We start from the raw sequence: 16,462 nt of genomic DNA, 5'->3' as shown, positions 1-16,462 counted from the left end.
CTTCACAAGGGAGGTGCCCCAGCCCAGCGATCATTGTGGTCACTCTACCCTTATCTCTACACTTTTAAGGGGCGGGCAGAAGGCAGCAATGTGATCCCTAGGATTGCGCTGCGGCTGGGGATGGGAAGGGCGTTTTTTACTTACTCCAGCCAGCACTGAAGTCCTGGGAGGTCCAGGCCTCCGCAGGGCTCCCCAAGCCTCTGTAATTGTTGCACTTCCAGTTTTCATTGCAAAAGGGCTCTGCGTAGGGCTCCTCAGACCCCCTGGACCTCCTAGGACGGTAAGTATAAAAAACCCCTCCTGTCCCCAGCAGCAGCATAATCCTGGGAGTTGCACTGCAATCCCCCCACCCCAGTGAAGACTTACGTTGTTCCCTCCTCCTAAGGAGGATTTTGGGAGCCTTGCATTAGCCTATATGTGAAGTTTTGATTTTTTTGCCCCAGTGTGCATCACTTTACACTTACATTTAAATACATCTGCCATTTTGCTGCCCCTTCTCCCAGAGATCCTTCTGGAGCTTTTCATAATCTTCTGAACTTCACCACCCAGAAAAGTTTAGTGTCATTCACAAACTTGACCATTTTTGGTCCACAAACTTTTGACCATTTTCAGAAATGACCACTTGACCAACTCCAGGTCGTTTCTGAACAAGTTGAAACGCAAGGCTGATCCTTGGGGCCCACTGCTTTTCACCTCTCTCCATTGTGAAAATTGGAGAGGTGCCCCCTTTCAAGGCCCATATTCAGGGAGGTTCTAAGATGAGGTTCGGGGGGAGTCAAAGTAGATATGCTTGCAAATGCGCTTTGAAGAAGCACCTCTTCTTTCTCCCCAAAACCTTTCAGTGTGAAAAAAAAAATGCTTTGGGGGCCACATTCAGCAAGAAAAACATGCACAGGGAAAAAGCTGACCTCCCTTTCTCTATGAACCAGAACTGAGTCAGAACTGGGGGCTTCACACAGTCACAGTGACATGCAAAAAAAAAAAAAAGATAAAAAATTAGGACCAAGAGTCAATGAATTGGACAAGAGCCTCTAGAGCAGGGGTGCTCAATAGGTGGATCGCGATCTACCGGTAGATCGCGAGGCAAAATGAGTAGATCATGGAGTGCCGACCCCCCCTTCAGGTGCCTCTGGGAGGAAACGCTGGGAGTAAGGCCCATTGTACTCAATGGGGCTTACTCCCAGGTAAGTGTGGCTAGGATTGCAGCCTCACAGCCTAATCCTAGGCATGTCTACTCAGGAGTAAGTCCTGTTATACTCAGTGGGGCTCAAGGTACACCAACATACATTGTACGCATAAATGTTATATGTTATGATGGCGCGAACATTGTAAAAAAAAACTCTGGTAGATCTCCGGGCCTTGCTGGGTTTCAAAGTAGCTCTCAAGCCAAAAAAGTGTGAGCACCCCTGCTCTAGAGAGGCTTGTCATGTGGCTTTGAAGTGGGAGAGCTTAAAACAGCCACTGTTGTCATGACTGAGATGTTGTTGCATTGCAGAAATGCTGTTACAGATTGAGATTGATTGCTGAGAATATGACTATGAACTGAATCACTGGATTTTTTAAATTGGTTTTACATTATTGCTTTTTAAAAATATTGCGGTATTGTTCGTGGTTTTTGAAAAGAAAAGCAGAATATAAACATGAAATGAAATATCCCCACTGCTCACACATGCCATTCACACACCACTCTCAAATGCATGTTCAACCTTCACCCAAGCAGCGTCATAGGTGATCAGCACACTAATCATGCTGCCACCCCCTTTCATGCAGGAACCCTTCTCAACGCAGGTGCAGCCCAGCTCCACCCATTGCTACTTTTTATGCACTAACAATAATTAACAGTTCCATGAAGTCAGACAGTTTATCAGCGTTCCATAGTACAGTATTTCAGTGATAGAGTGACAGGAGGGGCGTTGTTGAAGTAACTGTGACAGAGACGTCAAAGACCAGTGTCTCCAATGGATATTTAGGATCAAGTGGGAAAATACCACTCTGAGTACCTGTATAGTAGTTTGGAAATGGGTAGGGACAAGGAGTAATTAGGTAGGGACAAGAGTCAGCTCCCTAACACACCACCATTTCACTACTCTGTAGTGAAATCACAATGATTTCCTGAAGTCACTTTTCATTTTACAAAACTACACAAGAATTTGGCTGCAAGTGTCTGCATCACATCTGAAAAACAGACCTTCAGGATCACAGAACTTACCCATCATAGCCATTCCTGTTTTAGAGGCCAGGATGATTGCTTCCCAGCACCTAATTCACGTCAAATGAGAAGAACCCATTTTTCCCAATTCAGATCAGAGACTAGCTCACTGACCTGTTTCAAGTTAGGCTATTCCTCACAGAGACTCTATTTTGTCTAAAAGTATATTTAGTTTCAGTATTCTTATGACCCTGCTTAGGTCTGCCTTTCCACGTGTGGAGAGGCCAGCCCAGAGTTGATAGAGAGGGTATTACATCTGTCCTACTGGTCAGGTACACACACTGGGAGAGGTTCTATTGTGCCTTTGCTGTGGTGGTGCTTGATGTTATCATTGCCCACCTCAATGGCTTGGAATGAGATGAGCTAGAATGGAAATGAAACAAAGAAAGGAAGTTTTGCAGCTTTGATGGAAGCTGCTGGGGGGGGGGGGCTGATTTGCACAGCTCTTCCCTTGTGTAGCACTTAGTACTTCATGGCTAAGTTTAGCATCCATGCAAATCCTCTCCACCCCAAATGATTCCACAGGCGATGCCACAGCTGTACTTTAGCTTTAATTAAACTTTGCTTGATGAGTAGACGATATGCGGAAGTGCTTGATCTCTCACAGATGAGAGACTGGCCAGTTGGGGGCGTCTGCAGGATAAACTGGCGATGCAGCCTTCAATCTGTATGACTGTGAAAACTGACATATCAATATTTGTACCAATAATATGTCTGAATGCTTCTGAATGAATGCCGTCTTCCCCTTTCCCCCAGTACAGGAGATCCAAGCAAGAAATTCCTCACCAGAGCCTTAGCTATTCACAAAAGATACATGCCCACCACACCACACCACACCCAGTCCTGTGATGTCTCTGCACTGTCCTGTCGGTTTATTCAGGGAAATAACTCCATGTTCTGCAGAACACATGCTCTGTTCCTGAACCATAGCAAACCCCCACTTTGCAAGTCATGCACAGGGGCTGTTTGCTCTCTGAGAGGCAGACACATCTTGTTCTTTTACTCTGTTTCAGGGTTTAATTTGCCTTTAATCTCTGGCACATGTATGCGAGTCAGGAACACACTGCTCTCCCTTTGTCATGCAGGGTACCACTTTGGCCTGGCTGTCTCCATTTTTACAGTGCTAAACACACAGTTTAGGGGAAGACAGGGAAGAATTGTGAAAAGCAGAGTTTCGAAAGAAAAAAAAAGAAATCCAGAAGGGACGTGAGCATGTAATTCTGTAGCTGTACAAAGAAAAAGAGATCAGTGTTACCTGAAAGACCAACGAAGGCCTGAGTGTTTATCACATGGGAACTCTGGGACTGGAATGGGGTGGGGTCAGGAGTCGGCCCAGGTGCCATGCCCAGAAGAGGGCCTGCTCAGTCCCTGAACCCTCAGGGTCAGTGGTGGTGGTGGCCCCCAATGCTCTCATAGGGGCACCTCAGGGTGGGGCACTGCGGGGTTCGCCTCAGGCCCTCAGCAACCTGCCCCCACTGGAGTTTCTCTGCACTGCACTGGAGTTTCTCAAGCCTTTTCCAGCCTCAAAAAGCAGGGGCAGCATGGATTAGGCATGTGGGAAAAGAGGTCCTAGCTGCCAAAACAATTTCCACCCACAGCATCACCCCAACCTATCCTGCTCACCTGAGGTTGCTGTGCATAAAAAAACTTGTGCGCCCAATTTGGGGTGGGTGCCCATCAAGAGAGAGAAATGGCTGGAATGAGAGCCATAACTACGGCAGAGCCAGAGTGTCACTGGCGGCTTTGTGTACCCTGTTCTGTCTTCTCTGGAGGCTCTCAGCCTCCATAGAGAAGGAATGGAGTGTGCAAAGAGCACTCCCTCCTCTAGGTTGAACCTGGAAATGATGACATGACATTATGTGACACCATGACATCACTGGCCCAGGGTCTGGGAGAGTTCCTTGCACATCTGGCTGGAAAATCCTCTTTCTCCAAGCAAAGCTCCCAAGGCTTGTGTGTGGTTACTGCCGGCTTCTGATGTTTCTGGAAGTCTTAGAAGAGGCTTACCCCTGGGGGCTGGGGATAAGAATAGGCCCTCAGTTTGGCTGTACTTGTCGTAAGAGGTGACTAAACAGCCACCGGGTAGATGGGACTCGTCAGCCTGGGAAGGCAGCTCATCTGAGAGAAGGAAAACTCTGATCCCAAACCTCCACTGCCTTGTGGCTACATCCAGTTATGGAAAAGGCTTCAGGAGTCAACCTCGAGGCAAAATCTGGAGCCGGAGTCCCTGAGGCAGTTCATGGCTGAACACAGTCACGTTCTGGCAACTCCTGCGACGCCGCTGGAACCAACCGTATTGGCCTCTGCCTTTCCATTGGACCATTCCAGCGACTTGGAGAGGGGGGATTTGCTGCATGGGTAACAGCCTATCCTCCATACCTACTTTACCCAGGCTTCGCGCACTGGAGAGGACACTGTTCCAGAACCACCATTCAGAGCGTGACACCATAGTCTTCCGAGACTGAAGGATGCCAACAACAACAATAGAAGAGGCTGTGCAGCTTGCAAGTCCGTCTCCATTTAGGCAAAGGGGGGAAGAGGGAGCAGACGTCGTCAGGGCTTTCTGTCAGTTCCTCTCTGACAACTCCCACACTGCCCTGCCAGCCCTCAAGTCTCATGCAGGCAGCCTAAGGGCAGGAGGTGCAGCCAAGCTCACTGCACCTGAGTTTCTTCCCCAGGCAACCTGATCAGCCAGGCTGTCAAAATATTTACCCAACGTGGGCCACAGCCAGAGAAGCCCCCAGCTTCCTGCCTCACTTAGCAAGGTGACTTTTGCCGGAGGAGAGGAGAGCACTGAGGCACTGCAGCGCATATTGATGCGCTAGCCAGACTCAGAGGAGGCAGTGAATCATTGGCCATACTGGAGCCCGGAGCAAAGGAGCCAGGTGGCTGCACATGATGCAGTCTAAGTGGCCGTCTACACCCACCCCAGCTGGGCCTTTCCCTCACCTACCCAGCAAATGTGTTCCTACTTCCAGAGCACTTCACAGAAGCATCTTCTGCAAGCCTTCTCTTTCTCCAAGCAAAGCTTGCGCGTGGTTGCTGCTGGATGTTTCTGGAAGTCTTAGAAGAGGCTGGATTGATTTACTGAAAGGGGCTGTGCGAATGAAAGCACTCCTCTGTGGTGGCGTAGCTGGAGGGGGGCAGAGCATCCAGCCTGGCAGGGAGCCTCAGTGCGGCGGGCAAGCAGCCCTTCGGAGCGATTCCCGATGGGGGGGACAAAATTGAGCCGTATGGCTCAGTTTTACCGCCCCTGCCAGGAATGGCTCTGAAGGGCGGGGACGCTTGCCCGCCATGCTAAGTCTCCCTCCCAGGCTGGGTGCTCTGCCCCCCCTCCAGCTACGCCACCGCTCCTCCACTCTTCTGGTTTTGAGGGAACCACACTAGGAGACGGTAAAGTGATCTGCTTTCTGCTGCCTTTCAGCAGGTGGAAAGGGGATCAATGCGGCTCGTGTCTGGAGGGAGGCCGGAAGGAGGTGTGGCAGCGGCACACTCAGGGCGAAGGCACCCTCCACTGCCCTCCACTGCCGATGGATCACCTCAGCCCAGTGTTTCCCAAAGTTTCTTAGAGGTCCTAAAGGCTGCTGCCTGATTTATAAACATCAAGGGGTATGGCTATAACTGTGGGCAGCAGCACTCCCTCCCCCCCCAAACGGCAGCTTGTTTAACCCTTATTTAAACAACCCAATCTGACCTTTCAGTTTCACGACCCGCTCAAAATTGGGTCGTGGCTCACAGTTTGGGAACCCTCGCCTCAAGGATGAGCCGCACCCATGGTGGATCATGTTACAGCTCAGCTCTATTCCGGGGCAGGCACAAAGGCTCATAAATCCGCTTTTGTGCATCAGCGGGACAAAAAGGAAGCCAGAGATCTCTGGTGCGTTCTGGAGCCCTCAGTATCACAGAGGATGCATTCCTGGGCCTGGTCTGCAACACTCCAGACAGCAGCTCTGCAGTTCCCTCCCCCCCCCCCCCGAAACTGTATCATGGTTGTCATTTTCAAGTAGGTTTTGTATTTCATAGAATCATAGAGTTGGAAGGCTCTATGGGGAAGCCTCCTCTGGGGGCTGGGGATAAGAATAGGCCCTCAGTTTGGCTGTACTTGTCGTAAGAGGTGACTAAACAGCCACCGGGTAGATGGGACACAGTCACGTTCTGGCAACTCCTGCAACATTGCTGGAACCAACCGTATTGGCCTCTGCCTTTCCATTGGACCATTTCAGCGATGTGGAGAGGGGGGATTTGCTGCATGGGTAACAGCCTATCCTCCATACCTACTTTACCCAGGCTTCACGCACTGGAGAGGACACTCTGTTCCAGAACCACCATTCAGAGCATGACACCATAGTCTTCCGAGACTAAAGGATGCCAAAGCAAGAGTTGGTAGGGACCTAATAGGTCATCCAGTCCAACCCCCTGCCTTGGGCAGGAAATCCTCTTAGAGCATCTCCAACAGGTGCTACTCGAGCCCCTGCCCGAGTATCTCTAGTGAGGGAGAGTCCCCCACCTCTCTCAGCAATCCGTTCCACTGCCGAACCGCCCTGACTGTCAGGAAATTTTTCCTGATATCTCATAGAAATCTCCTCTCTTGCAGTTTGTATCCATTGGTTCTGGTTTCTTCCCTTATTGTGTGGGAATCGGAAAGTTTTAGCTCTCAATGCTCTGAGCTAATCCTGGACTATCTCAGCCCCGTCAGGGCTGTGTGAAGAGTGTGCAAAAGTGCAGTGCTGTTGTAGAGCACTTCTCAAATATGGAGAGGGCATGTGAGGGGGCGGGGTGGACGGTGTCACAGGCAGCCTAGGCTGCGTGTATCTCCCTGCCATACACCCCATAACTACAGTTTCCAGCCAGCAGGAATGCAGGACTGTTCTAACCACCAACCTCACCACATGATTGGCAGAAGGAGAATAAATTATGCAAAGCAGTTGTACAAATTTGCATAACTTAGACAAGTGGTAGAATTTAGCTTTAGCTCTGCACAATTTGGCATAAAATGACTTTTTTCAGAAACCGTGCAGACTGGGTGATTTTAATGATGCTGCAGAGAAATTGACTGAATAAAGCATTTGCTTTTTATCAAGTAAGCCTAGTTTTTAATTTTTAATACCATTGATTAAAGAGACTTGAATGAAAGTAACTTTGACAGGAAGAAAAGTCAATGATTCAGAAATGCCAGTTCTGGAATCAGCATCATGAATCCAGCACACAACAGGACCATCGCCCACCTCAGTCATCCCTCTACTCTTCCAGCTTGATAGTCAGGATGCTGCAGAGGAAGGAATCAGTAGTGAATCTATCCAGCAGTCTCCGCCACAGATGCACTGACTGGATAAGTCATCCACGAATCGCTTCTTAAGTATCCCCTCCGGGGTCATCCATCTCCCCAGTGTTTGTGCATCCAGGGCTGTTTCCAGCCTGTTCTTGGTTCCATGATGCACAACTGTGAATGATGGGCCTCTTGGGAATCATGTCAGGCCATGAAGAAGATAACACAGCAATGAACCCTCCCCCCCCCCCCAAATACACACACAGCTAGGAATTGAGAACTGCCTGGCTGGATCAAAGCAGAAATCCATAAAGATAAGCATTTTGTTTCTTCCACCATTCAGTGAGATGCTTCTCAAAGCTTAAGCAGCACATAACAGATTAGTGTTTGTCCCCAGTCTCTGGGACTTAAAGGCATACTGCCTCTGAACAGGAAAATGCAATATAGCTGTCCTATCCTGTATCTATGGATAAACCTATTCTCCATAAATTTGCCTAATGCATTTTTTAAGCCAGTTACTGACAGGTCATGTGATCTAATCAGTGATCTAAAACTTGTATTTCACAGGACTAAAAGCTGAAAAGCCTTGCAATTCGAGCTGAATCAACTATCCGCAAACATTCCATATGGACCCAATTTTAATGTATGGATTTCCAATGTGCCTGTGTGTTGCAAATGGCTCCGAAGGCAATTGGAAGGAGCTGCTTACATGGGGAGTTACCGCACCTGCTGCACCGCACCCCCCTCCGGCTACACTACACTACACTACACTACACTACTGCAGACCATCCAAGTCTAGATCTGAGTCAGAACCACCATGAACCTGGCCTGGCCCTAACAAAGCTTGAGAACAGGCAGGCAGATATTCTCAGTGGGGTGGATGTGGACTTGACCCACAACTAGATTCCTTCTGCATTTCCTGTACCTGTTTGGAGAAGCAGCCCCCATCTTTCATTGCAGCAGAAGATTGTTAAGCAAGTCACAAGGGCAGCATGGACTCCTGGGAAGCGGCCATTTGCTTGGTGAAACCGACTGTTCCCTTTCCAACAACGCCATGTGAACTGCGACTTTATTCATTAGGACATCAGCTTGCTTTACAGCCTGGCATGACATGGTGATGGCTTCAAGAAAGCTGAATGAGGGGCAGCCCAAACCTAGCTGGGCTGCCCGCCTGTGGGATGCGAGTTCTGCTGGCCTCAGCGCCGGCCTGCTGGCAGAGGTGATGTTCCACTGACAGGCCAGCACTTCCACCAGCAAGTGCAGAGAGGCCACCAGGGCAATCCTTGGCAGCTGTGCACCTCACCAGCAGCAGCTCTGGGGATGGGGGCCCTTCAGGAGAAAGAGCCAGAAAGAATGGGGAAGCCACATATGGATGTGGGCCTGGAGGCCAAGACATTTAGGTGTAGGGTGAGGAGACAAGGAAGGGGAAGGCGTGGGAAGGAAGAACACCTGCTACGTTATGCAGCACTCCATGTATTGGGAGGAAGGGAAAGAGACGCGGAACTGCTGCTTCCGCTGAGGTGCACCTTCAGGAGTCTCTTGTTCTGCCTAGAATATGGGATGGATTTCAGTCCTTCAGCAAACGGATTTCCTGGCTAAATCTCACCCATGCAGCTCTGTTTCTTTTCACCAAGTAGCGTGTGAAGCTTAAATACCAACATTCCTTTTAGCACTTCAGCAGCTTCAGCATGATATCCCTGGCAACGTGTGCTTTTCGCCCTACGTGACTGAGATGCTTGTGCACTGGAGGCTGTGCCAGAGAAACGCATGGGTGTGAGACACACTTACAGGGCCGCAGGCAAGGAAATCCTTCTGGGGATCACAGCTTGAATGGAATTGTGTGACAGCCACTGTCACGGGTCCCCCCCCCCCCCCGCACAAACTGCTTATATATTTAGCTCATATGCTGGGGCTGAGGTTGAGCTGTGAACCAGGAAGTTCCTGATTTAAATTTCACCTCAGCCATGGACTTTCTAGATCAGTAATTTACAACCATGGTGCTGTGGCACATTGGTGTGCCGTGAAAGATCCACAGGTGTGCCGTGGGTGTTGCGAGCACAGAGGGTGAAAAGAGCTGAGAAATTCTTCAGGGTTCTGCAGCTCTTTTTCTGGGGCAACTGTAAGTAATAGTAAGGAATTGTCTGCCCCTCTTCTTCCACTGGCAGAGCCAGAAGCCAGGAGTGGCATCACAAGAGAAAAGGTTGTGCCAGAGACATACACGTGTGTGTGAGAAGACTCCAGAGAAGACTGTAGAAGTCAGTGTATTGAGAGAAGAAAAACACTGAACATCACTGTTCTAAGTAGCAATATCTCTGCTCTGGACACCTTCTCCCTCCCAGGCCATGGGGCTGATCACACTGGCCAGTGTCCTGCAGATGATGTGATGCCCACTTTCTGACAATTTGGGAGCAGCAACCAGGTACCTGCAGGCCTGTCTTCTCCCGCATGAACCTGCTTATTCACTAAAGATCATCCTCAGAGGTGCTCAGGCCCCCCTCAAAATTTAGGTGGGTGGCAACGGAACAGAGGGCCTTCATTGTCAGCGCCGGCCCACCCTGAAGGCCAACTAAGGTGGGCACTGCAGGCAGCAGCCTATGGGATGTGCTCAGAGGGGAGCACACTCTCCCTGCCCACTCTCTTCCACTCCTCATAAGAACAGCCCCACTGGGTCAGGCCATAGGCCCATCTAGTCCAGCTTCCTGTATCTCACAGCAGCCCACCAAATGCCCCAGGGAGCACACCAGATAACAAGAGACCTGCAAGGCTTCCTGGGAATTGTAGTTAAGAACATCAGAAGAGCCCCACTGGATCAGGCCATAGGCCCATCTAGTCCAGCTTCCTGTATCTCACAGCGGCCCACCAAATGCCCCAGGGAGCACACCAGATAACAAGAGACCTCATCCTGGTGCCCTCCCTTGCATCTGGCCTTCTGACACAGCCCATTTCTAAAATCAGGAGGTTGCGCGTACACATCATGGCTTGTAACCCATAATGGATCTTTCCTCCAGAAACTTGTCCAATCCCCTTCTAAAGGCATCCAGGCCAGATGCCGTCCTCCTCCTCTTGCTCTCTGGATTGGAACAGAAAGGGGGGGCATGCTCTAACCCCGCATCTCCTCCACACTTCCTCCTTTGCTCCTACACCATCTTCCCTTTCCAGTCTAGGAAGTGGAAGGAGCAGGGTTGGCCATCATCAGGTATGGAAGGCATACCTTCCATACCTGGCATCAGGTATGGCATCAGGAAGGTATCAGGTATGGAAGGCCAGGCCAGGCTTGGGCTGGCCGTGCTCCTAATGGTGGCTCCCTCCAGCCACCCCAGAGATGTCTGGTTCATAGTAACAGAACTAGCAGGAGAGTGAAAGGCTTGAACCATGAGGGGCCTCCCAGGAATGTAACTCCAATGGCTCCCATATGCCCACCAGGCTCAGAACTCACCAGCAGGTGCTTGAATAGGGACCTTCCACTGGCAAGAATGCAGCTGAGGGAATACTGACAACCTCTTTGCACCTGCTTTCAGGGGACCCTGTGAACACACACTGCACCCATGGGAAATCTCCTCAGCTCTGTTTGCCTTGGCAAAGGACAGTATTTGCTGCTCAGGCAAAGCCACTGGAAGAAGTGGCTCAGAATGTCCCTTCCCAAGGGACAGTATCATCCTCAAGCCCACCCCCAGAGCCTGTCTCGTATCCGGAGCCTCTCTGTCATTCCCGCAGCCTCTTCAGGCTTTTTACTGCCTGGGACACAATCTAGGAATGCACATGACGACACCTTGCATATTGCAACAATACAAAGCGCTTTGAGAAAGAAAGAAAGAAAGAAAGAAAGAAAGAAAGAAAGAAAGAAAGAAAGAAAGAAAGAAAGAAAGAAAGAAAGAAAGAAAGAAAGAAAGAAAGAAAGAAGGTTGCCCATCACTCATGTAAGAGGTGCTGACATACACAATCATAAAACCACTTGCTTTCCATCCACTTGTCCTGCCCACCCCCACCCCCGCACTCAGTTCTCACGTGGAATGGTGCCACTGTGGCACAGGAGGGACTGGGCACAGGAGGAGGGGCAACAGCTAGGAAGATGTGGTCACCCAGGAGAGCCCAATGTGCTGCTTTACTGTGATGGGTGGCAGTGTGTGTAGTGGGAGGGGGGGTTGCAGGCAATAGGAGCAGCTGCCACATTATTCACTTGCTCTCTACCCAAGTGGCCCCCACCCTGGCCAGCCATCTTTGCTGCTTCCATTCTGGGGCCTCTTTATCCCACTGGCTGGGGGGACAGAATCCCTTCCCTTTGGGACCCTCACCCTTTGTGAGTACCCTCCAGGAAAGCCATCGTGCTCAGGTGGAAGGACTCCACAAGAACTGATCAACTGCAACAGCTGCCATTCTTTGGGCTGCGTGGGTTATATCCTGTTTAAGGGGAAGGGACTTGCACCTCCCTCATGCATAATAATCTACCTGCCATCTCAGTCACGACTCCAGCTTGACCCACTGACCATTTGTACCTTTCAGCATCCCAACTTGATTGTGACGCTTCTCATCCTGCCAACCCCACAATTCTGAGCCATGTCCAAAAAGCTGTGTCAGGGGCTCTCCGGCTCACGTGTGATGCTTCCTCACTTGAGTAGCAATTGCCTGCTATATATCTATACATGCTGGTTTCACATTCCAGGCAATTCAGTATGTCTCAGGGTCTTTAGAAACCATTACAATGGAGAATTAAAGCCCTTTCTCCTAGGGTTGCCTGATTTGCACTGAGGTGAGCACCGTTTAGCAAGGGAAGCTTATCCTGAGTGATGATGCCAGCATGGTATAGTAGTTAAGAGTATTGGACTAGGAATAATGGGACCAACTCCCTGCTTGGTAAAAAAAAAACCTCGCTGGATGACCTCGGCCAGTCACTCTTGCTCAGCCTAGCCTACCTCATAGGGCTCTTGTGAGAATAAAAGGAAGAGGAAGAATTTTATTTGCTAAGTCTTTGCATGCCAGGTGCTCACGACAAAACCCAGGTAAGACTCTGCACCTTATAGGGACAAATCTGAGAAGAGCCATGTCAGACCTCAGCAGCAAAAGCCTCCAAGGGTTTTGTGGTAGTCAAAAGACTGACATGCTTATTTAGTGCATGAGCCAATGAGCCAACAGGCAGGAGGCAACTGCCTCAGCTGTAGGGGTTCATGCCATTGTCATGTCATGAGTTGTGTGGCGTGAGTCAGTTGCCGTGCAGTTAGGGAGATGAAAGGACTTTTATTTATTTATTTGAGATATGTATATCCTGCCTTTCCCTTCCTGCTAGGAAGGCACTCAAGTTGGCTAACAACATATTGAGAAGCGCAATAAAGGGCAATAAAATAGATTCAATATCACGGAAATGACAGCACACAGCACCGCATCAAAAAGAACAGTATCACTAAGGTAAAGCAGAGCAGATCAACATCAACTTGGGCCCCAAAGCTAAGTGGAACAAGAATAGTTTCAACGGCTGTTTGAACAGAGACAGCCAGTAAGCCAGTCTTACACCCAGGGGCAAGGAGTTCCACAAACTATTCAGAGGATCTCTCACGCACCACTGCCATGTGCACTCCAGTTAAGACCCTCTCAGTTCATCTCACAGTTTCCTGTAGAGGAGGTAGTCTTACAAACACTCTGGTCCCAAGCAATGTTGCTTGGAAAGGCAAAAGCAGCACCTGGAATTGCACCCAGGCACTGATGACAGAAATCTTTCTGCAGTCACTACTCTACACAGTAGCGTCCTGGGATGCTTGCTTCACCTCACACTCTGCACAGCATCTTCCCCGTCGTGTGCACTGCGTTCACTAGTGACCAGAGGAAACCCTGAAGTGAACACTTTGGTTGCTAATGAGACTTTGCATTTCGCTTACATCATCTCAGGACTCCTTCCAAAAACCTTGTTAAAGAGCCCATAATGTTTATTCTCACATTGTGGCCCACTTGAGGACATCTTGCACAGTCACAGCCAATCTGAGATCCAAACAGGGAGGCTTCTCCACTCACGAAGCAGGGGGCTTAGGGCCCAATCCTATCCAATTTTCCAGTGCCAGTGCAGCTGTGCCAATGGGGCGTATGCTGCATCCTGTGGTGGTGGGGCAGTCACAGAGGCCTCCTCAAGGTATGGAGACATTTGTTCCCTTACCTCAGGGCTGCTTTGCGGCTGCACTGGTGTTGGAAAGTTGGTTAAGATTGGGCCCTTAGACTTCTACAATCAGCACCATGTCTGGTTGTATCAGCTGGAGTTCTAGCTGGTGCTGAAATAAATGGTGGCCCCCCCCCCCTCTCTCTCTCTCTCTCTCTCTCTGTAAAAATCCAGATTTTTATATTTTTCATGAACATGTATGTCCGTACATGGAAAATGTACCAAATTACATTTGATCCCTGTTCTTAGAGTTGTTGTGAAGTTTTGGGGCTTCACTGGTGTCAGTGACTCACTGCTGCCCCCCCCTCACTGCCCTGCTAAAACTGCCACATCCTGGTTCCCTGCATTGGCACCATGAAGAGGGTGGGGGGGGCATTGTTTTGATGTGCACCCCTGAGATGTGCCCTGTCAGAGGGGAGGAGGGGACATCCACCCACCCACATCACAGCCACTGCTCTGCCCCAGTTACCTCAGAGACAGGGTCGCCATCATGCCGCTGGATCCTGGATGGAAGCCAGGCGTGGGTGGCTGAGGTGGGGGGAGGAAAGGAGTGGGTGCGGTGGAAGGGCAACATTGCAGCCTCCCTGGCACCCGCCTTTCCCCAGAAGCTTCTTATAGCCACTGCAGACAACAGGGTGGCTCCTTTTGCCAGGAGGAGTGCATTTGAAAGGGGCAAAGACTCTGTTCACATTCAGAAGGGAAATCCATCAGGGCACTGCCCCTCCCCAGCAACCACAGTTTACACAGCCACCTCCAGGGTTTTATCCCCCCACAGACGTCTCACCGGCTTGACCCGCATGCACAGATCTCAGTCCCTTCTTGCCCATCTCAGCCAGCCCAAGTGGCACTTAACTGGAGGCGAAACCAAAGTCACAGCATTCATCTGAGCCAGGCTGGACTCCAGAACTCAGCTCTGGCATTTGCGGAGAACAGTCAGGAGAATTCCGCCTCTGAGCACGGACCAGCAACCCAGTCTGTCCTGTTCCTGCTTCAGGCCCCTTTACCTGCCCAGCACTATCTTCTCATGTTAAATTCCTCCCTCCCTCCCTCCAAGCACCCGGTGACTTGCTACTGCAGGCTGCTTGGTGCAAACACTTGAATGGCGGCCAGCAAAGGAGGGGGGCAGCCTCTGGGAAAGAGGCCATGCCTGCCTCTTCCACATAACACCCAGGTATTTGGGTGTTATGATATTGGGGGGGGGGGGGGGGGAATCTCAGAGGCAGAGGCTGGTTGGATAGCTGGCAAGATAGCAAGTGTGCATTGCAAGTAAGGGGGGAAGAGGGGGTTGTTTACATACTGGGAGCAGGGGAAAGGGAGAGGGGGACAGATGAGCAAATTGATTAGTGAGGGAAGAAGACAGAGCAGCTGGCGGAGGGAGGGAGGGAGGGATGGAAAGGGAGAAGGGCAGGGAGAGAGAGAAGTGGGCAGAAAGGCCGCCTAACGAGGGGCTGGTAGAGACTCTGCGGCCCCCTCCACCCCTCGCTCCACCCCTACCGCAGAGCGAGAGGAAGGGTGGGGGAGGCAGTGCAGAGGGCCGGGCCGGCGGGCGGGCGCGACCCACCTTGTGCAGCTTCCACATGGCGCCCAGCGCCTTGACCTCGTGGCTGGCGTGGCGGCCCTCCTCCAGGCACTGGTAGCAGACGGGCGCGCGGCAGGGCAGGCAGTACATGCTGAGGTTCTCCAGCTCGTGCTCGGTGCAGGTGGAGACCCTGCGCGGGCCGAGGCGGCGCGCGGCGCGGCCCTGCGCGGGCGGCAGCAGGCGGTGCTTGGCCAGCGGGCCGCGCGGCGGGTGGCAGCGCAGGCGGCAGGGCTCGCAGTAGAGCACGTCGCACTGCTCGCAGAGCGCGGAGGCCTCGCGCGGCGCCTTCTCGCACAGCTGGCAGCGCAGCGCCGCCGCCCGGCCCTGCTGGTAGCGCTCGATGACGCCCTCCAGCACCCGGTTCCGCGGGAAGCCGCGCAGCCCGCGCTCGTCCAGCACCAGGCTGCGGTGGCACTGCGGGCACGTCAGGCAGGCGTTGCGCCCGGCCGCGCCGGCGGAGGCGTGCGGGGCCGCGGCCGGGCCGGCGCCCGCCGGCGGCTGCAGGTGGGCGGCGGGCGGCGGCGCGGCCGGCGGGAAGACGCGCACGCCGTTGGGCGACTTCTGGCAGGGGGTGGCGGGCGCGCTGGCGAAGCCGCCGCCGAAGGAGCCGTAGCCGCTGTCCGCCTCGCTGTACAGGCTCAGCTTGTCCAGGTCCAGGTAGTCGTAGTCCGAGCCCGAGCCCGAGGCGCGCCTGCTCTGCGGGGAGTCCCCGGCGCCGCCCTCGGGCGTCTGCACCAGGATGTTGCGGGCGCACGCCTGGCACAGGTTGTGCGAGCAGGGCAGGATCAGCGGCTCGCGGTAGAAGGAGCCGCACACCGGGCACTTCAGCTCCTCCTCCATCTCTTCCATCTGGCCGCGCGCACCCCGGGCCGCGCCGCGCTCCGGCCCCGCCGAGGGCGCCCCTTCAGCACCGCGGACAGCCCGAGGAGAGGAGAGCCCACCGCCCGCGGCGCCGCGGCGCCTTCAGCACCCTGGACGGCGCCGCCTTCAGCACCACGGACAGCGCCGCTCTCGGCGCCGTGGAGACTGCCGAGACTTCTGCGCCAGGAGAGCCCCGCGCCTTCAGCACCACGGACGGCGCCGCGTCCCCCGAGCGAGCCCAGCCGGCAGTGCGGCCGGCCGACGAGCTCAGCCTTCCCTCCGCTCCCCTCGCCCCGCCCCAGGCGCGCCCCATTGGCCGCCTTGCCCACCACCGCGCCGCCATTGGGCCAGGCGGGGCGTCCAGGCCCCGCCTCCCTCCCCCTCCCTCCCTCGCCCCCCAGAGATGGA

The 16,462-nt window shown here is 52.6% G+C and overlaps 1 protein-coding gene across 1 annotated transcript in view; it reads right to left on the bottom strand.

The window, feature by feature from the left end:
• TRIM9 (tripartite motif containing 9) overlaps positions 1-16,042 on the bottom strand; it is a 65,436-nt gene extending 49,394 nt beyond the window's left edge. The window contains exon 1 of the mRNA XM_066611638.1: positions 15,176-16,042. Within this exon, the coding sequence (XP_066467735.1) occupies positions 15,176-16,042 (867 nt within the window). The remainder of the gene's footprint in view (positions 1-15,175) is intronic.
• Between the last annotated feature and the right edge of the window lie 420 nt (positions 16,043-16,462).

Source organism: Tiliqua scincoides, chromosome 1 (assembly GCF_035046505.1).
Source record: "Tiliqua scincoides isolate rTilSci1 chromosome 1, rTilSci1.hap2, whole genome shotgun sequence".
NCBI classification, from domain to species: domain Eukaryota; kingdom Metazoa; phylum Chordata; class Lepidosauria; order Squamata; family Scincidae; genus Tiliqua; species Tiliqua scincoides.
This window is presented reverse-complemented; position numbering and strand designations above follow the sequence as displayed.